Genomic DNA, 26,853 nt, shown 5'->3' on the forward strand with positions numbered 1-26,853 from the left:
TTCGTGGCTGTGCCCGTTGCCCGAGTTACCTTTGTGATTTCCTGGCTTGCACAGAAAGATTGGGGCAAGGCCTGGTCCTTATCGCATGTCAGCTGACGAGATCAGATGGAGCCTTTTCCAGGCCCAAAACAGACCCTGGCCAGTGTCTTACAGCCCCAGGGACACTTCACATACTGTCTGTGATTATTTTATGAATAAGGCCCTGGCATGTCTTTTAAATGTTCTAGCTTCGGACAGTTTTTTTTTCCTATACAGAAGATGAATTATTTATGAGAACAGGCATGTGTATCTTACGATGAGCTGGCCCGCCCATGTCACCTGCCCAGGCCGGCAGTGCAGGCCGATGCTCCTCCTGAACCTGAGGATCGAGGTTCAAAGCCAGCCTGGGCAGGAAAGTCAAGGACCCACCCAACAGCCAGATCCGGACCCCAAGCCCAGGCTGAGGACGGGCGCGCAAAGCGTACAGCGGGGGACGCAGAGGCCTGCAGGAGGCCCGAGGGCCCGGGGAGGTGAGCCGGGGCGCAGAGGCCCGAAGGAGACCCCGAGGGCCCCGGGGAGGTGAGCACCGCGGGCCGGCGCGCGCTGGAGGTGGGCTCCGCGGGTGCGGGGCCGGACGAGGGATGGGGTCCGAACCTCGGGAGGTGCGGCGGGCGGGGCGGGGCGGGGCGGGGCGGGGCGCAGCCGTCGAATGAACTCAAGACGTGTTGACGGCGGCGGCGGCGCGCGCGGGCTCTTCCGGGCTTCTCCGGCTCCGCGGCGTCCTGTGTCCGGCGCCGCGCGCGGGTGCGGCATCGGGGCTCCCCGCGCGCACTCCGGTCCGCTCACCCACCGGCCCCTCGCCCCATCGCCGGCCAGTCACCGCCCGCCCTCGCCGCCTGCGCCATGCGCGCGCCGCCCGCGCCGCCGCCGCCGCTGCTGCTGCCGCTGCTGCTCGCGCTCCTGGCGGCGCCGGGCGCCCGCGCCCGCCGGGCCGAGCCCTCGCCGCCCGGCCCGGGGCCCGGGAACACCACGCGGGCCGAGCCCGGCTCGGGTCCCGGCCCCGGCCCCGGCCCCGGCGGCGCCAACAGCAGCGGGGACGCCCTGGTCCCCCGCATCTCCTCGCTGCTCCGCGGCCTGCCCGCCCTGAAGGCGGCGGCGGCGGCGGCCTGCGTCCTCAGCGCCCTGCTCGTCGCCTGCCTGCTGCTGCGCGTCTGCAGGTGGGTCCCCCGGGCCATCCCGGGCCACCCCCGGCCCCCGGCCTACCCCCGGCCATCCCCGGGCCCCTGGCCACTCCTGGGCCACCCGGTCCCCCGGCCGTCCCCGGCTCCCCGCCCCGGGCGCTCACCTGTCTACCCTGGGCACACAGTTTTAGGAATTCTTTTTCCTCCACCAGCTCCGTCCGCCAGCCTGGGCCCGTCAGTCTGTGTCTATCCGTCTGTGTCTGTCTGTCAAATTGTTGTTGTTGTTGTTATTATTATTATTATTTTGGCTTGAACTCAAGGCCAGGGCGCTGTCCCCGCGCTCTACCACTTGAGCCACAACTCCACTTCCAGCTCTGGTAGTTAACTGGAGGTTAAGGATCTCACAGGCTTTCCTGCATCCTGCTGACTTCCAACCTCCATCCTCACAGATCTCAGCCTCCTGAGTAGCTAAGGCTACAGGTGTGAGCCACCAGCACCTGGCTTGAGATATATGTATACATACATATATATATATGTACATATATATTATATATATGAATGATAATAGGTTCACAGCTGGGGAAAACCCAGCGATCAAGATAGGATGTGAATTCAGGTTTGTCTAAATTTAATCTTTCTGCCCCTTCTCACGTCAGTCTCTTGCAGTCCCTCCCTCTCTGTGCATGACTCTGTTTCAGTCTCTCTCTCCCTCCCCCCGACCCCCCCCCCCCCGTTTTTCCTCCCCTCTTTTACTGCCTCAGAATGATGTTTCTACAGGGGTCACCCTCGGACACTTCTTTGACTCCTGGGGTGGGCACTGGGCTGGGTGATGTTAGTGACCCTTGGTGGCCTTGGTGACGTACAGGGGCACAAGAGGTCTTGCTGGCCAGCTGGAAGGTCGCCCAAGGTCAAGGAGAAAGTGGGGACTTTGGACAGTCCCTGCAGTGGGGTGTGTGTGGGGGGACTGGGCAGACCACAGGGAAGGCGAGCCGGCCACTTTCCTGGCGCTCAGAAAGCCTGTTTTTGTAGGGTATGAAACACATCCTGTGGCTCGGGCCGGCCTGACCCCAGCCATGGCCACACTCCGCACTGGGGAGTCTCATAGCCACGGAGGGCTGGTGCGGGGCTTGCTCGGTCGCCGAGGAGCAGAAACCAGATGTGGAGAGGTTTACTCTCAAGGAGTGAATCCGGGCTTGTGGGATCAGATGCCAGTGGTCTGCATGAGAGGGGCGAGGTGTGTGGTCCGAGGCTCGCCGCCCCCCATCATTGTTCCCCCGTGTTTGTCTCTTTGTTCATTTCCTCCCCACCCCGTGTCTTCTTTCACTCCTCTGCTGAAGAACTTCATACCCTGAGCTACTTCTGTGTGGCATTCTGAGCTCCCTGCGGTCCACCTCCAGCCCAGTTCTTACTTCACATCTTCCAATCACAGAGGCACAGAAAACCGTGACTCTTGGGTTCTTTTCTTTTTGCCAGTCCTGGGGCTTGAACTCAGGGCCTGGGTGCTTCTTTTGCCCAAGGCAAGCGCTTTACCACTTGGAGCCACAACACCATTGCCGATTTTCTGGTGGTTCATTGGAGATCAGAGTCTTATGGACTTTCCTGCCCAGGCTGGCTTTGAACTGCTTTCTTCCTAGCTCAGCCTCCTGAGTAGCTGATTAGGTGTGAGCCACTGGCGCAGGACTTCTTGGGGTTCTTTTCTGGCCTCCCCAGCCCCAGCCTTGGCATGTGTCCCGTCCCCCTCACTCCACCTGTTGTCCGCCATGCTGCATTATGATGTGGAACGGTCCAGCTCCTGCCTTCGGCAGACAGCCCTGATGTGGGGGTGCCCAGGTCAGCCCTGTGCCCTGTGGGGGACCTGGCCCTCAGCAGAGTCACCCCATCTTTTATCCACTCGCCTCATTGTTCAGTTGGAGGCCATGAATGCCCAGAGGAGCCAGCAGCCTGGAGGCTTGAAGGCATCGAGCTCAAAATAGGCTGCGCCCGGAAGGCTGTGTGTCCTTTGTCAGAAGTTATTTCAACTATTTGCCAGTCTGCTCCTTATTAGCTGGGGGGGGGGGGGGAAGGGAGGCGGCAGCCTGTCACCAGATGTGAGGGGAATGTGGGCGCTGGGTTTGAGGTGGGAGAGCCACCCTCGGGCCTAGAAGGGGGTCCTTGTTGGCTGAAGGAAGGCGAGGCCATTTGGGAAGCAGCCAGGCGGGTTGGGCCTCCACTGCCTTCCTGGCAGGTGTGCATGGGGGGTGGGGGGGGCTCTCTGGGTGAGTGGCCCCTGGAGCTTCTTATTCAGACAAAGGTTGGAAACATTCCTCAGCTGGGAAGGGCCTGGCTGGTTCCCAGCTCCCAAGTGCTGCTTTGCACATGGGAAAGCTGCAGCTTCCAGAGTGGAACACGGCATTGCTGGATTCTAGGCCATTCTGCGGGTCAGCCTGGTCCAGGCAGGGCCGGCGGCTGGGGCCCGTTCCTCTGGAGTGTGCCGACTGTCTGTCTCCGAGGGCCTCCTGGGTCCTCCTCTCTGCTGGCCAGGCTCTACAGGTATGGAGCTCTCCAGCTCCTTAGTACACAGGTGCCCGGACCTGAACATTCCTCGAGATGGCCCAGGCCCAGTGAATGACCCACCTGCCGCCACCTCCTTCCTCTTCGGAGTCACACGGCAGCCTCCAGGCTGGGTCTCCGGCTCTGTCTCTCTTCATCCTGTCCTTCCCTGTGTTTTGGGATGCTGCTTTCTTATCCCCTGTTATACAGCGAGAGAATAGAGAAGCCACGTTTTGAGAGGTTGAGTTGGGAGTCTTTATTAAAAGGCCAGCGACTGCAGGCAGACCTGCCGCCAACACTTGCAGCCCTGCAGCCCTGCGAACGCACTTACCGCTGTCAGAAAACCGAGCCACGAGACCTGAGAGGAGAGAAAGAGCAGAAAAACAGTCCCAACAAACCAGATCAACCCCCGTGGAGAGCTGAAGTGGGATGCCGTGGTGACCGGAGGAGAGCCAGGAGACTGGACACAGGACACACGACACAGGACGTAGGACCTGAGGCACCGCGTAATGGTGTCTGAGCTGGTCCAGGCCTAAATAGGGTCAGGTCAGGGGGCGGGCTCACAACCCAAGTTTGGCAGCCCCAGGAACCTATTGTCCGCGTCCCAGCCCCTGCATCTAGGAGCTCAGATACCACGCCTGGCACCTCCGTCTAGGAATTCAGTCCCTGAGTCCACCAGCACCCCCGTGGGCACCCTCTCCCCCATGACCCTCCCACCATGCCCTCACCCTATTCATATGGTGGTGTGTCCTCCCCTGTTTCCTGGTCTGAGCAGCCTCCCTGCCTCCAAAGAGCCTCCACAGCACACCTCCCCGCCTCCACCGCGCCAGCCATGTTCCCCTTCCTGAGGATGGGCTGGCTTTCATCTTAACACCTAGTGTGGCTCCCAGCAAGGGCTGGCATTTATTCAGGGTATTTTTAGCCAAAGAATGTTGGAGTTCCACGCGTCTCACCTCGCTGCTGGTGTCACTCAGAGTGGGGCATGGCCCACATGGGACACCAGAGGGGGGGGTTTGGGCCATGCCCTTTATTACTGTAAGGTAATGTGTGGCTGCATATAAAAAGGCAGTTCCAGGGGCTGGGAAGGCGGCTCAGCGGTAGAGTGCTCGCTTCGCAGGCATGAGGCCCTGGGCTCGATTCCTCAGCACCATGTAAGTAGAAAAAGCCGGAAGTGGCTCAGTGGCTCAAGTAGTAGAGCGCTCACCTTGAGCTGAAGAGCTGAGGGACAGCGCCCAGGCCTAGAGTTGAGGTCCCATGACCAACCCTCCCCCCCCCCCCCCCCCCCCCGCCAAAGTAATAATAAAAAGGGCAGTCCCAGCCTTCTTGTTTGTTTTCCCCCAAGGAGGTCCCTTGTCAGACAACAGGAAAAATAAAGATGCAAGGAAACTATTAACATAAAAAGCAGAAAGCATGTATTGTGGAGGAAAACACACAGGCATTTACTTATTTGTTGTATTTATGTTTATCTCCAGTACTGGGGATTGAACTCAGGTCCTCACATGGCAAGCAGGCACTCTACCACCTGAGCCATGCCTCCAGCCCCTTTTTGTCTTGGTTACTTTCATGATTGGGGTCTTGATCTTTATGCCCAGGCTGGCCTGGGACTTCCATTCTCCTGCCTGTGCGTCCCTGGGTTGGGGATGACAGGCTCTCACCACTTAATCCAGTCATTTGGTTGAGATGGGGTCTTTAGCATGTTCCTGCCTGAGCTGGCTTCTCACCGGGATCCCTCCGATCTCCCCAGGTAGCTAAGATTGCAGTTTTGAATTACCACACCTGGCAACATAACCAACACCAAGTATTATACGCCTCTCCCATGCTGCCCAGCCAATGGGCATGCTTTGGGACCTTGTTGCTCGCTCCTTCCTTCCTTCCTTCCTTCCTTCCTTCCTTCCTTCCTTCCTTCCTTCCTTCCTTCCTTCCTTCCTTCCTTCCTTCCTTCCTTCCTTCCTTCCTTCCTTCCTTCCTTCCTTCCTTCCTTCCTTCCTTCCTTCCTTCCTTCCTTCCTTCCTTCCTTCCTTCTTCCCTCCCTTCCTTCCGTGGGGCTTGAACTCTGGGCCTGAGTGCTACCCTCAGATCTTCAGCTCAAGTGATAGAGCGCTAGCCTAGCTCAAGGCTAGCGCTCTATCACTTGAGCTTTCTATTTTCTGGTAGTTTATTGGAAAGAAGAGTTTCAGGGACTTTCCTGCCCGGGCTGGCTTTGAACCACGATCCTCACATCTCAGCCTCCTGAGTAGCTAGAATGGCAGGTGTGAGCCACTGGTGCAGGGCTGTATTTCTTTATTGTCTGCTAAGAATCTGTTTCCTCTTGTAACACTGGGGTTTGAACTCAGGGCTTTGCACTTGCTGGGCAGATGCTGTACACCTGACCCATGGCTCACCTTGTGTGTATTCCCTTTAATTCAGAGAATATTAGTTTCTGTAGTCAAACCAGTACCCTGCTGTGTGTGCAATAGGAAACTCATTTCTCCATGGCAGTGGCGTGGGGAGCTATCTGGCAAGGACTGGAGCGGAGGCCAGGGACGGCTGTTATCAGCTACCTTGTGACCCAGGGCTTTCCTTACAACACCTTTACCTCTGAGTCCTGGGAATCGGGCGCTGTCTTTTGCTGTCCTATGAACAGGGTGGCCAGAGGCCAGGGAAACTTGGCCACCACAAAACAGTGACTTTCCTTGGCCATTCTCCCAGTTCCACATGCAGGCTCTGCCTCACGGTGAGTTTGGCCATTCACCCAGCTGTGTATACCAGCTTCTTGCTCCAAAGTCTCTGTAAAACCCCACAATCTGAAAGGAGGGATGGAGGACATTGTCTAGTATCTATGGCCAAGGGTACTGGTAGCCTGTCTGTCTGCCTGCCTGCCTGCCTGCCTGCCTGCCTGCCTACCTTTTTTGCTGCTACTGGGGTTTGAACTCAAGGCCTTGTACTCAAGGCCCAGTGGGTACTCTACCACCTGGGCAGTGCTTCCACCCTGGCTTCTAGTTGGAAACCAAGCCTGGAAAGACTTTCCTGCCCAAGTTGACAGAGAAGAGATCAGAGTCTCTCAGCCTTTCCTGCTCACGGGCTGGCTTCGAAGAGCTGAGATCCTCCTCAGATCTCAGCCTCCTGAGCTGAGGCTGCGGCTGGGGCTGCAGGTGTGAGCCACTGGCACCTGGTTTATGTTTAATGTTTTTTAATTTAATTTTATTTTTTTGTGAACATACTGTACAGAGGGGTTATAATTACATGGGCAGGATTGGTTTATGTTTAATTTTTATCTAAACACATGGGAGAAGTGAATATGATACAAAAGCAATCTAGAATAGAGAGCATGTCCTTGATCCAGTTCTCCCCTCCACCCACACCACCCACAGAAACAAATTATAGCACCTAGGAAAAATAAGGGCTCTTATGTGGTTTCAAACTGGGGGGGACTTGTACTCCCTTGGTGACATATGGCCATGTCTGGTCAAGACTTGAGGGTGTAAGTGAGGGAATGTGAGTGGAGTTAGCAGCAGTTAGAGGCCAGGATGTGGCTCAGAATTCTGCAGGGATTCTGTAGAGAAGAATTCAGTCCCACCAGGTGCCAGTGGCTCACGCCTGAAATCCTAGCTACTCAGGAGGCTGAGATCTGAGGAGGATCTGTTCTGTGAAGCCAGCCCCTGGGCAGGAAAGGCTGAGAAACTCTTATCTCCAGTTAAGCACCAATGAAGCACCAAAAGTAGACAGCACACACACACACACACACACACACACACACACACACACACACACACACACACACACACACACACACACACACACACACACACACACACACACACACACACACACACGAGAATTACTTAGCTTCCACATCAGCAGTGCTGGAGGTGAGAAACTCTTGGTCTGCTGGTTGCCCACGTGAGCAGTTACCTGAACTTTCCTGACACCCGTTTTCCATCATTCATTAGAGCACTTGCTTTTGAGAAGTCTAGAATAAGATTGTGTCATCCTGATCCCTGGGTCCCCTTTACCTGCCAAGTATCCTACTGTATTTAAAGAATGGGATTTTGCAAACAGATGTAATTTATCCCCAGCCTCTTGGTGTTGCTTTTCCTGTGAAGGACATCACAATGGCTGCAGTGACCAGACAGGTGTGTTGACTTACCTCCAAGGCTCTTTTAGACATAATTGGTGATCTTTGGCCCTAATGCATCTCCTTGGCAACTCAGCTCCCGGATGAAGGAGGCGCCTGTGACTACTTTTATTAATGGTCCTGTTGAGAACCAGCTATCTGCTGCAGTTTTCTTTCTGTCAAACTGAAAAAGTCCCTCTTGGATTTAACTTAGAGTCCTCTGTCTTACAGGGCTCTGATTTTTGTGTATGATTTGTATTTGGGCATCTTTGCAAACCCTGGGCCTTCTGGAGACCCTAGACACCTCTCAGGCTAACTAGGGGTGGGGCTTGGAGGGGCTCCAGTATTGAGTTCGATAGAGATCCTGCTGGGAGACAGGGGCGGAAAATCCCTGGATGGGAGCAGAGAAATCTTTCTGGGTGATGCTGGATACTTCTTTTTTTTCAATGGGGTTGGTCATAAGGCTTGAATTCAGGGCCTGGGAGCTGTCTGTGAGCTTTGTGCTCAAAGCTAGCACTCTACTGCTTTGAGCCACAGCCCTGCTTCTGGCTTTCTAGTGGCTCATTGGAGATAAGAGTCTCACGGACTTTCCTGCGCAGGCTGGCTTTGAATCATGATCTTCATATCTCAGTCTCTTACGTAGTTAGGACGACAGGCATGAGCTACTGGTGCCCAGCTGCTGGGTACCTTTTGGTTACATGGCTGATATTTTGCCTCTAACTGCTTGCGAAAGACAGTTCTGGAAGCATGCATTTAGAATCATGTTGGTATGATTTCATTTCAAACAAAATGTGTTCTTAATCTAAGGGCGATCTGCCAGGAATCTGGACCTGGTGTTTATTTTCTGGGGTGCAGGAAGGAGGAAGCCACTCTTGTTGACAGGTGTGGCTTAGAGGAGAGGCAGTGACCCATAGCTCGGGCTAGGTTATTGCAGCCCTGCGAGGCCCTGGTTCCTGTGACCTTTCTACACCCAAGGCTCCAGTGATCGCCTCTCCCTATCCCATGGCACGGAGGAGAGAACTGACGCTCATGAGTGGAGAAGGGTCGTGGGTCTGCAGATACATAGAGTAGGATGTATGCTCAGGTGTTTGGATTTGGCAGGCTGAGCCTTGGCCTTGTGAGCTGTGTCTCCAACACCCGGCCTAGCACTGAGGAGAAAACAACGCTGTGTGTGTTTGCTTGCATGCTCACACACATGCATGTGTGCACATTGGTCCTAGGGTTTGAACTCAGGACCGGGGCAGTGCCTGAGCTTCTGTTGCTCAGGATGAGAGCTCTGCCACTTGAGCCACGGGCTCCACTTCTGATATTATAAGTAAGAATCTCACAGAGTGGGCTGGCTTCCAACCTCCATTCTCAGATCTCAGCCTCCTGAGTAGGTAGGATGACAGATGTGAACCACCAGTGCCCAGCAAAAGGTGTGTGTCTCCAGGCATCCTGATCCCGCGGCTTCCAGGGTTCCTGTTGGTCCTTGTGCCTTTGTCATTGAATGGTTTAGATCTTCACAGCACGATTGCAAGCCGGTACAAAACCGTGCACATAGGCAGAAAGGCTGTGGGCAGCCCATGAGGCATGGACACGTCTGCCCTCTCAGCAGCCACATGATTTCTCTGGGAAAGGTTCCCTGCCCTGGCACAGACCAAGTGGGTCCAGCCCTTGGCAAACACACCTGGCAGCTGTAGGCAGGGACTTGGGGGCCCCGGGCGCCTCTGACAGCTGGGAGCCAGGCTGTGCTGACTCGGGGAAGGAGAGTTTACCTTCCCTCGGGGGTGGAGGGTGGGAAAGGAGCAGGTGGGACACAGAGCCCTGGAGTTACCAAGAAAAGCCCTGGGCCATGTGCTGGAAAGCTCTAGCCTGCCAGGGTCCGCCCACCTGGTTACCAGGGTGTCAGTCAGGAGAGGATTGGAGGTGCAGCAGCTGCTTTCTTCAGTATCGGCTGGAATCTGGGCTGTACTGCCCAGGAAGAGAGATCAGGAAGGCGGGCACAGGGGTCCTGTGCTTGTCTCTGAGTCTGTCTGTGCCCACGGGCTGTTGCTCTGTTTCAGGTTTTCCTGAGGCAGCTGGTTTGACAGGAGTAAGCTGCCACGCCCAGCTCTTTCTGTTGAGTGTCAGATTTTCTTTTTTTGTTACCCCTTCAGCTGCATCCTCCTGATCTGTGCCTCCTACACAGCTAAGATCACAAGCGTGTACTGCTGAGCCTAGCTGTAGGTTGAGATGGAGTCTCATGAACTTTGCTGCCGGGGCTGACAATCTTCTCAAGTAGCCAGGAGAACAGGGGATTTGCTGGCTGAAGCTGGTTGAAGCTTTGCTATGTTGTAACAATGTTCATGTCCTTGAGTCATTAATGAGAATCTGTTTCCTTCATCCTGGCCAATAGTATTTCCAGAGGTTTTGATTTTTTTGTTAAATTGGTAGATGCAGAATGGAATCTCCCAGGAGGGCTAGATTTTCATTTCCCTTATTCCTTGTAAGACTTGTTTTTGTTTCTGTTTGGTTGGTTGTGAGGCTTGAACTCACAACCTATCCCTGAGTTCTGTTGCTCAAGGCTAGTGCTCTACCACTTTGAGCCATAGCACCACTTCTGGTTTCCTGATAGTTAATTGGAGAGAAGAGTCTCACAGACTTTCCTGCCCAGGCTGGCTTAGAACCGTGATCCAGATCTCCTGAGTAGCTAGGATTAATGCAGGGCCATTCATTTTCTTCACCCACAGTGTGTGAACTACCTGTTTTATATCCTTCAATAATTTTTTAATTAGATTATGGATCTCTATTACTGATACATAGCAACTTTCCACGTGTATCAGGGAGGTTAGTTATAATTTGGAAATATTTCCCCCAAGTTTATCATTTGTCTCGACTTTAAAATTGTTTTTATATGCTGGGCGCTGGTGGGTGGCTCATGCCTATAATCCTAGCTACTCAGGAGGCTGAGATCTGAGGATCACAGTTCAAAGCCATCCCAGGCAGGAGAGACCGTGAGACTCCTATCTCCAATAAACCACCAGAAAATTGGAAGTGGCGCTGTAGCTCAAGTGGTAGAGCGCTCGCCTTGAGCTGAAGAGCTGAGGGACAGCGCCCAGGCCCAGAGTTCAAGCCCCCACAGCCGACCAAAAAAAAAAAAATTGTTTTTATGTGCTTGATTTTTGTCATCATTTTGGTTTTTTTTAAAAAATGGATTTTGGATTTCTCTTACATTTTCTCTACTTTTATGATTTCATTTTTAGCCCCAGCTAAATTACCATGAAACAGAATGGCAGAAGTGGGCATCTTGTGGGTGGCTTTTTTTTTTCTTTTTAATCTTACTTTCATGCTGAAATACCACCTTTATTGCACACTTAGTTCTGGGGTAAATTTGGGTCTGTTTCTGATTCTCTATCCTGGGGGGGAGGGGAGGCATCTGATTGTTAGTGCCCCAGCAGGTTGGTGGGGCTCTGCCTTGGTGTTTTTTTGCCATTTGGGGAACCCATCCCCCCACTTCTGTTCAAAATGGCTCCTAGGGTATTGCCGATTTCCCCTCCCTCATCCCAGGGGACTGGGAACCAACAGAAACCTGCATTGCATTCAACTGGGAGGTCCATTTAGTTGGCTCTGGATCTTTGAGCTGGAGAGGTTTTGTTCTCGTCCTCCTTTTGTGGACACAGCCTCCTTTGCTTGCTTTTGGTCTCAGCAGGCGCTGGCTGGCAGCCTGGGTAACTTCTTCCCAGGTGAGCACCCTGTCCTGGGCAAAGAGCTTGGGTTTTGGAGTGGGCCACACCTTGATTGGAGGCCCGCTTCCCAGGGCAGGCCCCTCGGTGACCACTGGCCCAGGTGTCCTCCCTGGATCTTGGCCGTGCCTTGGTGCCTGTGGGCTGGTGGCTGCGATGGGGTCCCATGTGCACCGCTGGGGGGTGCAGGTAGGCCGGCGTCGTGGCCGCTGTTAGCCATGGCCCCAGGGGAGAAGATGGTTGTTGGAGGCCGGCCGTGGGAGGCCTGTGTTTGGGGGCCTCAGGAGTCAGGGCAGCCTGGGTGGGGTGTGTCGGGGGAGGCTGAGAAGGGCTGGAGGATCTGCCCAGAGCCCCAGCCCCAGATTGGGGGGAGAACGAGATTATTGGGGGGGAGGGGGAGCCAATGGTGTGTTGGGAAGTGTGGCCCAAGGGAGGGCAGGGCTGGGACCCCAACCCCAGTCTCCCAGGGTCCGCATCTGAGGACGGCTCCAGGAGGGAACGAGACTTGCTTTGTCTATTTTTGTGTCTGGAGGCAGGAAAGGAAGGCCTCTCTCCCAGCTGCCAGCCGGCCCTGGGCTCCTGCAGCCCCGGTTTTGCTCACGCAGCACTCCTGCTGGTTGGAGACCCCTTTCTGACTGGTGGTTAGAAGATTGGGTAAACAAACTGTGGCTTGAGAATTACATTCAAAGCCAAAAGATCTCTCCCTCTCCCTCTCCCTCCTCTCTCTTTCCCTCTCCCTCTCCCTCTCCCTCTCCCTCTCCCTCTCCCTCTCCCTCTCCCTCTCCCTCTCCCTCTCCTTCTCCCTCTCCCTCCTCTCCCTCTCCTTCCTCTTCCTCTCCCTCTCCTCTCTCTTGTTGGTGATAGGACTTGAACTCAAGGGGCCTGGGCACTCTCCCTGAGCTCTTTTGCTCAAGGCTAGTGCTCTGCAGCTCCAACCACAGTGCCACTTCCAGTTTTATGGTGGTTCATTGGAGATAAGACTCATGGGGACTTTTCTGCCTGGGCTGACTTTGAACTGTGATCCTCAGATCTCAGCCCCCTGAGTAGCTAGGGTTATAGGCAAGAGCCACGGGTGCTGTCTGTCTCTGTCTCTCTCCCTCTCCCTCCTTCCCTCCCCCGCTCAGGGATGGAACTCAATTTGTCTCACATTTGCTAGGCAGGCATTCCACCACCTGGGCCACGCCCCCAATCCTTTATGCTTTAGTTTGTTTTTAAGAGGTTCTCACTTGCTTTTGGTAGGTTCTCACACTTTTGTCTGGGCCTTTTGTGGACTATGCTCTTTCCGCCTCCACCTCCAGATTACCGATGTGAACCACCATGTTTGGGAGATGGCCTATTGCTGCCTTTTTCCCTGGGCTAGCCTCAAAACCACAACCCTCCTGTCTGCCTTCCACATGTCAGGGAGAACAGGGGCGTGTCCCCGTGCCTGGCAGAGCGAGGGGAGTTTGAACGTCTTTCTCTTGTTAGACGCCGTCCGCAGGCTGCTCTGCTCTAGCTGCCCTGCTCCACAGGCTGTGGCACTGTGGGCTGTGACCCCAAGTCTGACCCCATACCTGGGGTCTCAGGTAGCTTCAGGTAGGGCTTCAGGTAGTCCTAGCTAGTGGGAGGGCTCTGTCCCCCCGGGGCTGCCCTTCTGCCCCTGAAGGGACCCCTGGAAGATCTCAGATGCTCTCTGGCCGGGTGGCCTTTTCCTGTTTCTCAGGACTCCGTCCTGGTGTTTGTCTTCTGGAAATCCTGTCCACAGGTAACCCGAGGCAAAGTGTCGGGCTACTGTCAAGGAGTTGTAGCTGGCGGGACATAACAATGTTAGAGGAAGTGGAAAATCACATCCGTGTGTGTGTGTGTGTGTGTGTGTGTGTGTGTGTGTGTGTGTGTGTGTGTGTGTCACTGTGAACATGTTACAGAACTCCCCGGATGGAGTTTGTTCTTATGGCGGATTCTTTAGTCCACGTGTGACAGAAAACCTGGCCCAGACGCACTCTGGTAGAGGAGTTGGCTTTTCCCTTTTCAGGGAGGGGCTGGCCGCACAGCGGGGTTGGGGCTCAGTCCTTCCCCCTCTCTCCCCACTCTTTCAGCTGACTTTATTCTTTGTGTCTAGAAGATGGCAGGATGGTATCTCAGGGTTAGTGGGCAGGGAGCCCATTGGTCCCATCCCACATTTCCTACCAAAAGATGGCTAGCTCTGATTGGCCATGCCTTCCTCTCTTCTGCCCTGTTATTGGTTGACTAATGGATTGCAGTGTTTTGATTGGCTCAGGCTGAGCATCTGTTTCTGTTCCGATCTTCCTAGCCACAGGTGATTGGCTCTCTGATTGGCTATGCCTTTCCCACCTGTCCCCTACTGTTGATTGACTGGCTCAGACATAATCCTGCTGGCGCTGGAGAGGTAGGGCTGGCTTGGAGGCTCCAGGTGGCCAATGGAAGGGCCCCCAGCATCCAGCGAATGCTGGATTGGCTCCATGCCCAGCGCCTGCCCCACCCGCCCGAGTCAAGAGCACCTTTCTCTTCCAGATTTGGAAAGAGGTTAAAGAAAACCCGCAAGTATGACATCATCACCACCCCGGCCGAGCGTGTGGAGATGGCCCCTCTGAACGAGGACGACGACGAAGATGAAGACTCCACAGTATTCGACATCAAGTACAGGTGCGAGGTGGGGACCCAGGCTCAGGAGGACCTGGACTCCGGGGGGTGGGGGGAGCTTAGGCCTGGCGCCCGTGTATTCTGTCTCCGGTTAGGCCTTAGGCCTTGGGCCTTTGGGGGGGGGGGAGGGGGGGAGATTGCCGATGAAGAGATCTGCTCTCATCCTCCAGAGGGATGCTGCTCCAGAGGTGTCTTGTTTCTCTGCTCTGATGATAATGCTAAGTTTGCTTTAAGGACGGAGGAAGGCTTTGAACTGCCATCCTCAGACCTCAGCCCCCTGAGTAGCTAGGGTGACAGGCGTGAGCCACCGGTGCCTGACTTGCGTTAGGTTTTGGTAGGCACTGCTGTGTTCCGTTTGTGGATTGGCAGCTCCTCTCCCGTGGGAGGGGTCAGTAAGCTGCCGCTGCGGGGTTCGCAGCAGCCCTCTGCCTGTTTTTGTACCGTGCTGTCAGCTGTGTGTTATAATAACAGAATACACCAAGGCGGTCGACTTGAAAGGAGAAAAGGTTTATTTTGGCTCACAGTTTTGGAGTTTCAGCCACAACTAAGTGGCCCTGTTGCTTTGGGCCCGTGGCCAGGCAGCACATCGTGGCGGGAACACATGTAGGAACAAGCCCCTCTCCCCCATCCTGGGGACAAAAGAGAGGAAAGCCACTGGGGTCCCCCAATCCCCTCAGGACCCAAAGATCTCCCACCAGGGCCCTTGGTTAAAGGGTCCATCGCTGCCCAGGAGTGCCAGATCCATCTATAGCAACAACTCAGGAGCCCAGGGTGGTTTCCTCATTTGATGGATGGGAAAAGAATCAGAGGTAGGGCATGACCGTTCATGAAGCATGCAAGTTAGCTGCCATCCAGTTTCAGTGCCCATAAATAAAGTTTTATTGGGACACAGCCTGCCCAAGCATCTTGTACCACCCATGGCTGCTTTTTTGTTCCAACAGCTGGGTTGAGAGACTGGAAGGCCTACAAAGTCTACAATGCTGACTCTTGGGACTTTTACTAGAACAGTTTGCTGTCTGTCCTTAACACCGGTAGAGGAGCCAAGAAAGAGGGGGTCCAGGGAGAGAAGAGGTTGTGCGCCAGGGGGCCTGTGTGCAGCACAAGGGAAGGGGCCTGAGTTAGGAGCTAAGGGAGGAAGTGCAGTGTGTCTTCGAGACAGTGTATTCAGAGGCCCTGAGGCTGGGGAGATGTTTTCTCTGTGGCGGGACCGCGGGAGGTAGGCGTGACAGTGTGGCTGCTGGGGAGCGCTCAGGTGGCTTGTCCCCGGCTGGCTGGTGTACTGACTCTTCTCCCCCACTTCTCATTTTTTTTTTTCCAATTGTTTTTTTCAGGTAAAACCTGTCTTCCGAGATGTCGGCGTCCTGCCCGGGGCGCTTGGCGAGCCGCCGTGTAGGATCTGGGCGCTGTCCTCTGCGTGGTGTACGCTGGTGCCGCTGCGTGCGGCTCAGAATGTCACCGTCAGCTGGTGCAGGGTCAGCTCGCCAGTCACTGCCACCGCTGCCGCCCTTCAGATGCCCTGGTGAAATCGCCTCCTCCTCCTCCTCTTCTTCCTTCCTGTGGTGTGAAGAGTAGAAACAGTGAAGGCTGTGACATGGAGGACCCCACGTCGAAACCCAGCCTGGGCAGCGGCCCCACCCCCACCCCCTCCCCGCCACCTCCTGAGCCTCTGCCTTCCCAGTCCCGCCCGGGCTGCCTGGCTTGGGTTCTGGCTTTCTCTTGGTGACATTGCAATCTCTGACGGTCCCCTCACCCCCTCACCCCCTCCCGCTGCGCAGACATGAGCGTGGCTAGACACAAAGAATTTCAGGTATCAGGGAACGTGTGTGTGCGTGTGTGTGTGTGTGTGTGTGTGCACGTGTGTGTGTGCATGTGACATATCAAGGGAATGGTAGCACTGGGTAGTTAAGTTTTGGGCTTAGCTAATATTGATGTGGTGTGTTGGTGTTCTCAGTCCCGTCACTGTTCTGTGTCGTCTTAGAAATACAATTACATATATATAGTTATATAGTTATATACATATAACCAGGGTTATTTAATGAGCGGTGGCTTGGCTGACTGATAAAAGGGCCACTGTCAGGGATCCTGTCAGATGTTAGTGCAGGCCAGACTGGAAACCTCTAGAACGTGTGTGTTTGTGTGTGTGCGCGCACGCATGCCGCGTGCACGTTCACGAGTGCATGTTTGTGTGTGCATGTATGTGCACATGTGTGTGTGCGCGCACTCATGTGTGCGTGTTCCTGTGTGCGTGTGTGCACACCTCCTCCCTGCCCCAGGAGCCTGCAAAGTTTGTAGAGGCCTCTTGTTGAGCCTCTCTCAGATTGTGGTAATTTCTAGAAGCAAGTTGTGCCTTTGTGGCCCTGTGGGGTGAGGGTGGGAGGGGGCTCTTGTGGCCTAAGAGAGGTGGCTTTGACTGGCCCTCCATCCTTTTCTTTCTGATGTTGCTTCACGGGTTGTGTGTGTGCCTGTTTATTGCCTTAGGATGAAAACTTCTGTTTTCCTGAGAGGAGCTGTTGCACTTGTAATCCCCGGGTGGGGGGGGGGAGGGGAGGGAGGCTATAGGAGGATAGTGATTTGAGGCCAGCCCAAGCAAACCATTCATGAGACCCCTATATCTCAGCAAATACGCCAGGTGCTGTGGTTCATGCCTGTAATCTCAGCTATGTGGGAGGCAGAGGTAGCGGTGGTGGTGGCGGCGGTGGTGGTGGGAGGGGAGGAGAAAGCAGGATTTTTTAATCTAAAAACAATAATAAGCCTAGGCAGGCTGGGGGTGTGGCCCATGGCTGCCTGGCAAGTGTGAGTATGAGGCTGTGGGTTCAAATCCTGGGACTGCCGAAAGACGCAGGCTTTCATGAAAGGGTTGGCCTGGGTGCTCACTGGGTCCAGCCAAGGATGAAACTCAAGAACAGCAAGACTTGGAGCAACCCCTCCATCCTCCGCTCCCTGCCCAGCCCGTCTCCCCTCACCCCCCACCCCGCCCTCCCTTCTCCTCCCCCTCCCCCCCTGCTGGGGGTGGGGCTGGGGTACCCACCACCTGGAGGCTGGGGCCGCATCAGGTCCTGTGCCGCGCACCCTCTGCTCTGGAGCCCTGGGTCTGCCTCGGGCGTCCTAGGCCTCAGCTGACCAGAGGAGAGGACCGGACTCCGCTCTGCCTTCCGTCCAAGCCTGCCCCGCAGTGTCCCTTCCAGATCCTTTGTGGGGACTCCGCCCCATGGACTCTACAATAAAGACGCTTCTGGAGCGGAGCGGGCCTCTCTCTCTTGCGCTGGCTGTGTTTGCTGGTAGAGGCCAACGCGGTGCTTTCTTCCCTGGGGACGCAGGCAACAAGGCCTGGTGGAGTGGGGGTGGGGAGCCCATGGCGGGCCTAAGGGTGTGTGTGTGTGAGTGATTTACAACAAGGCTTAGGGCGAGCCGTGCTTTACAACAAGGCTTAGGGCAAGCGCTTCAGTTGGGCAGAACTGAGCCTGTTTCGAGACCCTTGTGTTTTAGGTGGGTGCAGAGAATATAGACCCAGTCATGTCAGAAACTACCACCTTCCCTTGGCCCCTGTCTGGCCTGGCTGAAGCCACCATTAGTCTGAGTTGCATTTGCCCAGGCTGGATCCACCCCTAAGTGGGTAAAAGCCAGAAAGGAAAGCTGGCTTCAGCACCAGGGCATCATCTACTTGACTCTTCCTGTTCTGTGCCAATCTGAGGCTTGAACTCAGGGCCTGGGGTGCTGTCCCTGGCTCTGTTTGCCCAAGGCTGTCATGATACCACTTGAGCCATAGCTTTGCTTCCACTATTTTGCTGGTTAATTGGAGATAAAAATCAGTAGACTTTCTTTCCCCAGGCTGGCTTTGAACCTTGATCCTCAGATCTCAGCCTCCCGAGTAGCTAGGATGATAGGCGTGTGCCACCAGTGCTCAGCTTCATTGTGGTCTCTCCTCTACCACTGAGCCTTTCCTGCTGTGCTCACCACGAGGCTTGAGCAAGGCTGGGGGGTGGGGGGGTGTAGGGTGAGCCGAGGGCTGGCTGCCTGTTAGTTTTCGGGATTCTGTGGGAGCCCTCATCCCCTTCCACTTCTCTCTACACACAGTCTTGTCTTCTGTATGCCTGCCTGCACTCATTGTGTTGTTATTCACCCTGGGTATGTGTGTGTGTGTGTGTGTGTGTTGGGGTGGGGGAGAGCAGGGACATGGGGTGTGGTGTCCCCTTTTGAAATGAACCTGAAATCCCATTTGTATATGATGTCCTCATTCTTCAGCTTGGGTTTGCTGTCCAGACTTTGCCTCTCGGGGCCCGCCCAGGAGAAGGGCACCTTGGGGGTGCCACTGCCCCCAGTGGGGGAGGGGTGGGGAGGGGTCTGTCACCAGCATCAGCACGAAGAACTGAGACTCAGGACTTCTCAGGCCTCTCCGGGGCCTCCCTCCCTCCCCCAGCCAGCCGACATCTCCCCTCCCTGAGCAATGCCGTGAATTCACACGTGCAGGCTCTGCTCTCATTTGAGCCACTGTGGATGATAGGCGTGAGCCCGGTGGACAGCCCTGCAGGACCGTCACGCGCTTCCTCGTGCTTTTGTTTACATGCGGCTGGTGTACCGAGCACGTGGCTTTCGGAAACCTGTGCCTTTCCCATTATTGTCCGGAGCCAAATAGGCCAGCAAACAGTGGCACCCGAGCCAGGACTCGTGCCCAGCATAGGCCAAGAGTGGGTTCAGCTGGTCCGAGATTCGACGTGGGGTTGCGCCCTGGAGGAACGGTTCCCCGGGCTCCCCGAGCTCTGGTCTCAGGACCCCAACAAGCCATCCGTGTGACCCCCACCGAGGGACCCGGCCATGTGACCGCAGGCTGTTTGCTCTGGATAGATTATCCGTGTCTTCCCTTCTTTCCGCTCACCAGCCATGTAGCAATGAGCGTTAGGATTCTTTTCTCCATATTATTAAGCCTTTTTGATATTTTATTTTTGAGACTATTGCTGATTCAGTTGTCTCGACAGTCACCCACTGCCTCCCCCTCCCCCCTCCCTCCCAGCTCCCTGAGGCCTTGGTCTGTCCTTCCTCTTCACTTGAGCTAGTGGCACTACCCTTGGGCAATAAGTTATGGGGAATGTTCTGGAATAGAAAGTAAAGAACAGGAACCTTGTGTTAGCAGCGCACAAAGTAGCTAATGAAATGGAATAATCTCCTCGTGCTAGGGGTGGGGGTGGGGGATGGTTCTATATTTTTCCATCCTTTGATGGCCCCACGAAGGTGAGATATGAATTCTCAGCTTCCTCCTAGGTGGGAAGAAGGGCCCCCCCCATGCTCTGTGTGTGTGTGTGTGTGTGTGTGTGTGTGTGTGTGTGAGAGAGAGAGAGAGAGAGAGACCCCCTGCAATTGGGGAAGAGCAGCGGGAACCGGTGAGCCTGCTGGGTTCAGGCTGAGGGAGGGTCGGGGAAGTTGAGCTCTGTCCGGAGCTCGTTTGTGCTTTACTGATGTGCATGCCGTGCAGTCATCTGACCCATGATCGCCAGCTATTTATTGAGCTCTTACTGTGTTTCAGGCTTGGGACAGGAACACTGCCAGATTCTGAAGGGACTCATGTGCATAAGCCAGAATCCAGCTCTAATGCTTGCTGCCTGTGGGACAGGGGTCACAAATGACCCCCCCTTCCTCATCTGTCACCCCAAGTCCAGCAGTGCCTGGCTGGCCCAGGTCCTGCCAACTAGGTGTGTTCATGCCTTCTCACCCTCCCCCCCTCCAGCGCACAGCAGATGCTGCAGAGTGGCTTCTGCATTACCACTTCTGCCTTCTGGGGGAGGAAGCCGAGGCCTTAGTAATGAACCCGCCCGGTCCCTTGGCTAGCGGTGGGCTAACCAGTGCTCAGTGCCCGGTGCTACCCTGCTACGCTACACCTAGGGCTGGGTCTGTCTGTGTTCGAGGTCAAGAGGCCAGGTATGCAGGGGTGTGGACGAGGGCTCAGCCGGGTCCACTGGGTTCTTCCAGAGGTAGAGAAAGAGAGAATGCTGGGGGGGTGGGTACTTGTGGCTGCCCTAGGTCCTCTTCCCTCTGGGCAAAAAGCCTGTGGAGTCCTCGGATGTGGACAAAGAGGAAAATGGGAGGAGGAGGAGGAAGAGGCGGAAGAAGCTGCAGCAGAAGCGGCTCTCGGCTTCCCTGGGTGAACGCTGTGTCTCCTGTTGGAGGAAGGACGAGGTCTCAGGGCAGTAGAATCAGACTAGAATTGAGTGTGGTACCCAGGGAGGGGGTCCGTCCTCCCACAGCTTCCTCTGGCCATCCTACCCTCCTGTCCTGCATCGTGTGGTATATGCGTGTCCCCTGCCGGCCTGTCCCTCTGCACAGGGAGGTCACCTGACCTCGTCTCTCTTTCCACTTACTGCTATGAACGTTTCTTTGTGCACATTTCAATATTTGAAGAGCAAGTTTGGGGTAAACAAGATGCTTGGTCCTTAAGGAGCGGGAATCTGGGTTTGTGGGACCCCACCCCCTTCAATGCTTTTTTTTTTTTTTTTTTTTTTTTCTTGTGAGCATTTAAATGTTCCGCAGAATATGTGTTCCAGGGGACCTGGGGCCTACAGAAGACCAGATCTGGGGTGAATTCTTCACTCCTTATTTCCTAGCATCCCAAGTTAGGAGGAAATGTTTGTGACTCATTTAAATAGCAGAGTTTTGATAAGAAGTGTATTTTTTTTAAAGGATCTTTTTTAATTGGTGGAACTTTTGGAAGATATATTTATATAAAGAAGATAAAATAAACTGTCCAAGTAATACCAACCCTTAATGGTCCTAGGGTAGATTTCCTGTGAGCCTTGGTGTGTTCCCCCCTCCCACTCCCCCCCCCCCCCCACGGTTTCACACATCCTTTGTAGACACAGGGATAACAAAACACCTTCTGGTCCAGGTGCTGTGCTAATGGGAGGAACTAAAACAGTTTAATCTGTAGAGGATGAATACATCCCTGCCCTTGGGACATTAGAGAGTAAAGAGCCATGACAGGGCAGGGCAAGAAGGGATGTGCTTCTGCCAGGACCATGAGCGGCCTGTGCATCCCACGCCCGTCCTCACACCTGGCCTCATATGACCTCGACTTTTTCACTTACTGCTATGCCTACTTCTTCATGCCCACATTTCAACATTTAAAGACAAAGCTTAAAAAGAACAGCGTGTCTTTGGAGGTTAGCCACTCGTGAAGAGACCGGTCTCTAACTAAACGTTAGAAGAAACCATGGGTGAGGCAGGTCTGCAGGAGAGATTCAAGACGCGAGACCCCAGGGGTGCTGGTGGTGGTGGTGTCTGAGGCAGCTCCCAGACAGTCACGCAGACCTGCTGGGATCGCCTCCTTCCTTCATCTTTGTTCTTTCAGTATTTCAAGTCTGAAGCTTGGAGACCAGTTATTCTCCAGGCCCAGCAAGACTAGACTGTGCCTGTGTTTTTTTTCCCTAGCAGAGGGCAGTAACTATTGGCTCCACAAAAGGCAGCTGCTGTGTCCCCCCCTCCACCACTGCAGCCCATGGCTCCCCGGGGCCCAGGGGGCTCTTTCCTCTTGGGGGAGAGTAGATTCTAGAGCCTGGAGGGGCCCCGCCAGGCAGGAAGATGCCTGAGGAATTGATTGTAGCATGAGTGTCTGCGCTGGAGCCTGAGGGCTGGGGGGGTGGGGTTGTCCCCGAGACTGTGGGCTTCTGCGTCCTCATACTATATGAGGGGGAGACTTGAACTTGGGGGGTTTATGTGAATTCCAACTGTTTGCACCCTGGGAGCAGAAAGGTGCTGGGACTATCCTGGCTGACTGAGCCACCTGTCTAGGAGTCTTGAGCAAGACTCTGCTGGAGCCTTGAGGTTTCTGTCTGTGAGTCCATTCCCCACCCCCCCCACGGGCTGCGCACATGAGCCCCTGGAAAGTGGTCCCGGGACGGGTGGGCACTGGGGCTCAGGCCCAGGCCGAGAGGCGTGTGGTCACTGTGTGAAGAGCAGAGAATGAACTTGGCCAAGGTTAAAAAAAAAAGGGCCTTGGTGTTCACAGCACAATGTTTTTGGGCGGATGCATCATCAGCCCAGTGACCAAGGGTCTCAGGAGTCTGAAAGCCTTGAACTTCACCCTGAACTTCAGCTTGAACTTCCTACCTGAAGGGGTTTAGGAAGCGATCATGGAAGGTGGCGACCCCCAGCTGGTTGGCTGGGGGGGGTGTTGGGGGGAGGGTGAGAGCACGGGGCCTCTTCTGCTCTTTGAGGACCCTGCCAGAGAACACTGGAGCAGAGGGAGGAGGCTGCAGATGTGTACAGTAGTGGGAGGGGGTGCTGGGGGAGGGGGAGAGAGTTCCCAAGCGTCCTAGTGGAGGAGCCGGTCCAGGGCCGCTGACATCTCTGTCCTCATAGAGGCCCCCAGAGGCCCAGGCCACTTGGTTCAGGAAGGCACATGAGTGCCGACACCCGGGGGTCCTCATGCCCAGCAGATCATATTAACCAAGCCTGCCTGCGGCCTGAGATTCTGTATTTCTAACAAGCTCCCAGGTGGTGCCCAGGCTGGGGGCGGGGTGGACATGTTCAGGTTGTGCTCCCCTTACCCCCGGTGTCCGGGGCAACCCGGCTCCTCCGCCTTCTGAACTCTTAACCCTGTGGACCAGCTGCCACCCTGCCATCACCCTTGGCCCAATCACTCTGAAGACACTGTAACACTTCTGAATCAAAAGCCCTGTTGACCAGATGCAGATGTCCTGGCCAGAGGGTGTTATGCACGTGCCCCTCCCCCCCCCCCCCCCCCGCTGTGGTCCCAAGGGGGACCTCCCAAGGGGAGGGGGGAACATAAGTAAGAGTGGCAACTGTGTATCTGAGGAAAGGCCCAACTAGCCTGGGAGGGAGGGTCTGTGTGGCCGAGTTTTTCCCTCTCAGCAACCCTATAGGCAGAAAGCACCCTCATTCAGAAAGACGGGGCTTCATCCTTGAGTTACTCCGCACTTTCGGTGACTTATAGGGGTTGTTTCCTACCTACCCATCGTAGGCAGATCCTAAATGATCTGAGGAAGAGGAAGGTCTGTTCTTTGGTGGGTAAGGAGGGGGTGGCCATTTGGTTTTCACCGCCATACAACAGCCTCAGGAAAGTGAGTTAAAATAGAAAAAGTAAATGTGGGCCCGAGGCTCTGGGACTCAGGAGGTGAAGTGGGAATTCGGCGTGGCGCAGAGAGAATCAGAACCTGGTGTAAGCGTAGGGCCTGAGGCCTGGTGTAATCATCCGTATCTCCCAAGGGGAGTGGTGGTCGTGGAGATAGATGAACAAATGCTGCAAAGCATTCTGGAAACCAGACAATTCGCGGTGCGTGTGCACCTGCATGCGCTTGCATGCGCGCACACACACAGACACAGACGCACACAGACGCAGACACACACTCCGGAAAGCAATAGGTGCCGAGGAAAAAGAAGAGAAAAGTAATCTCAGACCTTGACAGAAGGTAGGTTGAAAAACAATCAGCAAATTAAAACCAACTTGACCAATTCAGAGTTTGCAAGTCGAGGTGAAGAATCAGGAGGTTGGCTCCAGAGCCGGACACAAAGTGGAGGGGAAGATTTGAAGTGGAGGAGCAATTTCAGGCTCCTGTCTGTGGCATACTGGGTTGCCCACCTCCCCTTTGAGGGCCCGAGGGTTCCTTCTTTAGACTGGGGGGTCCACACGGTATCAGCCAAAAGGCGGCCACGTGCCGAGTGCATTCGAAGCGCAGTTGAGCAGGATGACAGGCTGGTGCCACAGGGAGAAGGCAGGGGGACAGTGGGGGGCCAGCCCAGTGCCGTGAAGATGTGGGGTGGTGGTGCATGAACATCTGCTGCAGGGGGCGGCTTTGGCGCTCCCCGATTCTCCCCGATTCTCGCTTCCGGGATGTATAAACACCTCTTTCAGCCTCAAGCTGCCAACCTCTGCACGGGTGAGAGGACAAGGAAGAGAGAATTTTGCATTTCAGGAGAGCAGCAGGGCGTGGAGGGACTTCTGGCCAGGTTGACCCGCTCCGAAGCCCTCTGTCTCCCTTCCTCTTCCTCCCAGCTTCCCAGGCCCCAGTGCCGTCTGACCCACGGCATCTTTTGCCAGCGTGTCTGGCTGATCCCATCCTCCTCTCCTCCCCCTTCCCTCAGCCCCAACCACTTGCCCAATTCATGGTCCCACAAGGCCTGTTGCTCCTCCGGCCGTTGGGAGCCTGACCTCCCCGCGCACACACACCCTGTTCCTGACCAGGTCTCCTCTGCCCACTCTCAGGCCTCCACTCCTGGGCAGACTTTCCTACCCGGCTTCTTGGCCTCTAACTGAACACCAGCCCTACGCTAGGGGCTTTGCAGAGGCCCGTTTTGGTGGTGGGGAAGGTGGATTCCCAGCACTCTCTGGTCCAGGCCTTCCTTGGGTTAATAAATCTTTAGTGACTCTCCATTACCAACAGATGATAAGTCTAAAAGCTGTGACTTCACAAACCAGGCTCTCCAAAGGCGGATGCTAGCACGGCCTGCGCCTCACCCTCTGTTGCTTTCCTGCCCTCCTCTGCTCTCTAGCGATGTCTTCTGTTCCTGAACTTTCCCCGTGCCCTCTGCCCTCCGTGGACCTCTCTGGTCTTAGTGCGGGTTTCTATTTCTGAGTGGCATCTTCATCAATGGGGGTGGGGGGGCGGCAGACAGAGGGGTCCCCCTTGGGGTTTAAGGAGCAGCAAATTCAGAGGTAGTTCCACTTTGCAAACTTCCCTTGCAAAGCCAAAGGCCTGGGCCCACAGGGGCCCCCTCCTCCTGGGACCTCCAGCACCCCCCCATCTGTAAGCCACCATCAACAGCTCAATCATGGGGAAGGGCTTGGGACAGCATTGGGCTTCATGGGAGGGTTTCGGGAGGGGGGGGTGGAGAGCAGCCTGGAGTAGACCACATGTGTGCACATGTGCACACACACGCACGCACCCAGACAAGTATAGCCTTTTACATATTTTTTCCTGGCTTCTTGCCTCCCATAGCTTCTTGTTGCCCTTTTACACCATGTGGTTACTCCCATACCCGCCCCCCCTGCTCCTCCAAGCAAAAAAAGAAAAAATTCCAAGTCACTCTGTTCAATGCACACCCAGCAGAGTTCCTGCTGCTCTTCTCTGAGCCTTGGCACCAGCCTGGTGCCTTCTCTTCTGTCCTTGTTGTATGTAATCTACTCTGCTTCCAGCCCCAGAGGACTGCGCTTCCTGTATGCTCCTGTGCATGGGACGCATCCCCGCGCCCCCCCTCCCCGGGGCCTGGCTGGGGGTGGGGCTGAGGGGTGGGGGCAGGGGTTCGGCGGTGACACAGCCTGAGTCTGGCCCTTGAGTGCTGGCTCGGTGACAGTAGCAGTAGTGTGACCGACTTTGGGGAGCAGGTTTAGGTTTAGGGCAAGGGGTCCCACCAGCACTTTAGGGGCATGGAGGTCTAGTACGAAAGGAGACAAAAGAAGAAAATGAAGCGAGATAAGGAGAGGGGGGCCCCACTATTGGGGAAGTGGGAGGAAGTTTAGCAGTACAGGAAAAGCAGAAAGGAGAGGCGCCCCCTGACCCAGGTGGGCTAACGCATGCTGTGATTCACTTCTCCGGCTCCTGCCCCGTGCCAGGCACACCTCATTTCAACAGGGGCAGCGTCTGCCAATGACACACTTCCCTTCAGGCCACTGAGCATCCTGATTTTGTCCGGAAGACATCAGTGGCCTGTGCTTCCTGAGAGTCCAGGGGCTGGGGGGGTCCAGAAGCCCACAAAGTGGGGTGGGGGGCAGCAGCCTCTAGGTTCCCAGGTGGAAGGTTGAAGTTTTCAGTCTGACCTGGGGTGCCGGTTCTCAGCATCGGGCTCCTCATAGTCTCCATCCTGGATCGGGGGGCGGGGGGGCTTCTCCCCAGACCCGAGATGTGCTGGGTGGAACAGGAAGGCCTGTGTGTCCCGGGGAAAGGGACCCTGGGGTGGGGGGAGGGCAGAAGCTGATACATCAGGGTCACTTCGTGGAGCATTTCCCCAGGGACAATGTCCTTCCTCACCTGCTGCCCAGTACCCTTCCCCCCCTCCCAAAGGGGCCTTGAAGATACAGCTCAAGGGGTGGGGGTGACGGTGCAGATCCTAGTATATCTGTCAGAGGAGGGCTCCCCCGCCCCTTGGGCTTTTTTAATCAGTTTTCAATGCTAAGGAATATCAGGTTTCTGAGCTTGCAAAGGTTGGATAGGGGCCTTGGGTCTCCTCTACAAAGCAAATGGTGCCTTTTGGGAAAAGAAGCCAGTGGGTCTTTTCTGGGGGGTAGGGTGGGGTGGGGGAGGGGATGGCTGTGGGCTTTGCCATTAGGACCCAGTCTCTTCACTGTCAAACTCTCACAGGTCAGCTTCCTATGTGTAAGAAACAGATCTGTCCACTCTTTGATTCATTCACACACTCATTCCATCGCGTCACAGCCGATTTTCATCCACTATGTACCAAGTCCTACAGGTGGGCGCCGGAGACTCAGCAGCGCTGCCTACCAGACACGAGGCGAGGCGTGAAGCCGGCAAGGCAGATTCCAGATTCTGCCGCCTCTCCCGAGTCCTGGGGTGGGATTTCATTCTTGAAGTACAGACCCCTCCCCCCCCGACACCCCGGGTCTCCTGCCCACCCGCACACCCTTCTTGTTCTCACACAAGAATGATTCTCTGGGGGCAGGGCGGGGGGTTCTTTAGCCTAGGGGGGTGGGGGTGGGGGGATGGGTAGCTTCCTTGGCCAGTTTCTGCCTGCCTGCGGGGCAGGGGCCGCTTCAGGGCAGTCCTAG

The 26,853-nt window shown here is 55.4% G+C and overlaps 1 protein-coding gene across 1 annotated transcript; it reads left to right on the forward strand.

Annotated features, from left to right (window-relative positions):
* The first annotated feature begins 699 nt into the window (after positions 1–699).
* Positions 700–20,873, forward strand: Fam174b (family with sequence similarity 174 member B). The gene is made up of 3 exons (XM_070043184.1): positions 700–1,196; positions 13,998–14,129; positions 15,458–20,873. Exons 1-3 carry the CDS (start codon positions 883–885, stop codon positions 15,459–15,461), a joined length of 450 nt encoding a protein of 149 aa, XP_069899285.1. The 5' UTR covers positions 700–882; the 3' UTR covers positions 15,462–20,873.
* Positions 20,874–26,853: the final 5,980 nt, after the last annotated feature.

Source organism: Dipodomys merriami, unplaced genomic scaffold, assembly GCF_024711535.1.
Source record: "Dipodomys merriami isolate MVZ:Mamm:240054 unplaced genomic scaffold, mDipMer1.0.p SCAF_33, whole genome shotgun sequence".
NCBI classification, from domain to species: domain Eukaryota; kingdom Metazoa; phylum Chordata; class Mammalia; order Rodentia; family Heteromyidae; genus Dipodomys; species Dipodomys merriami.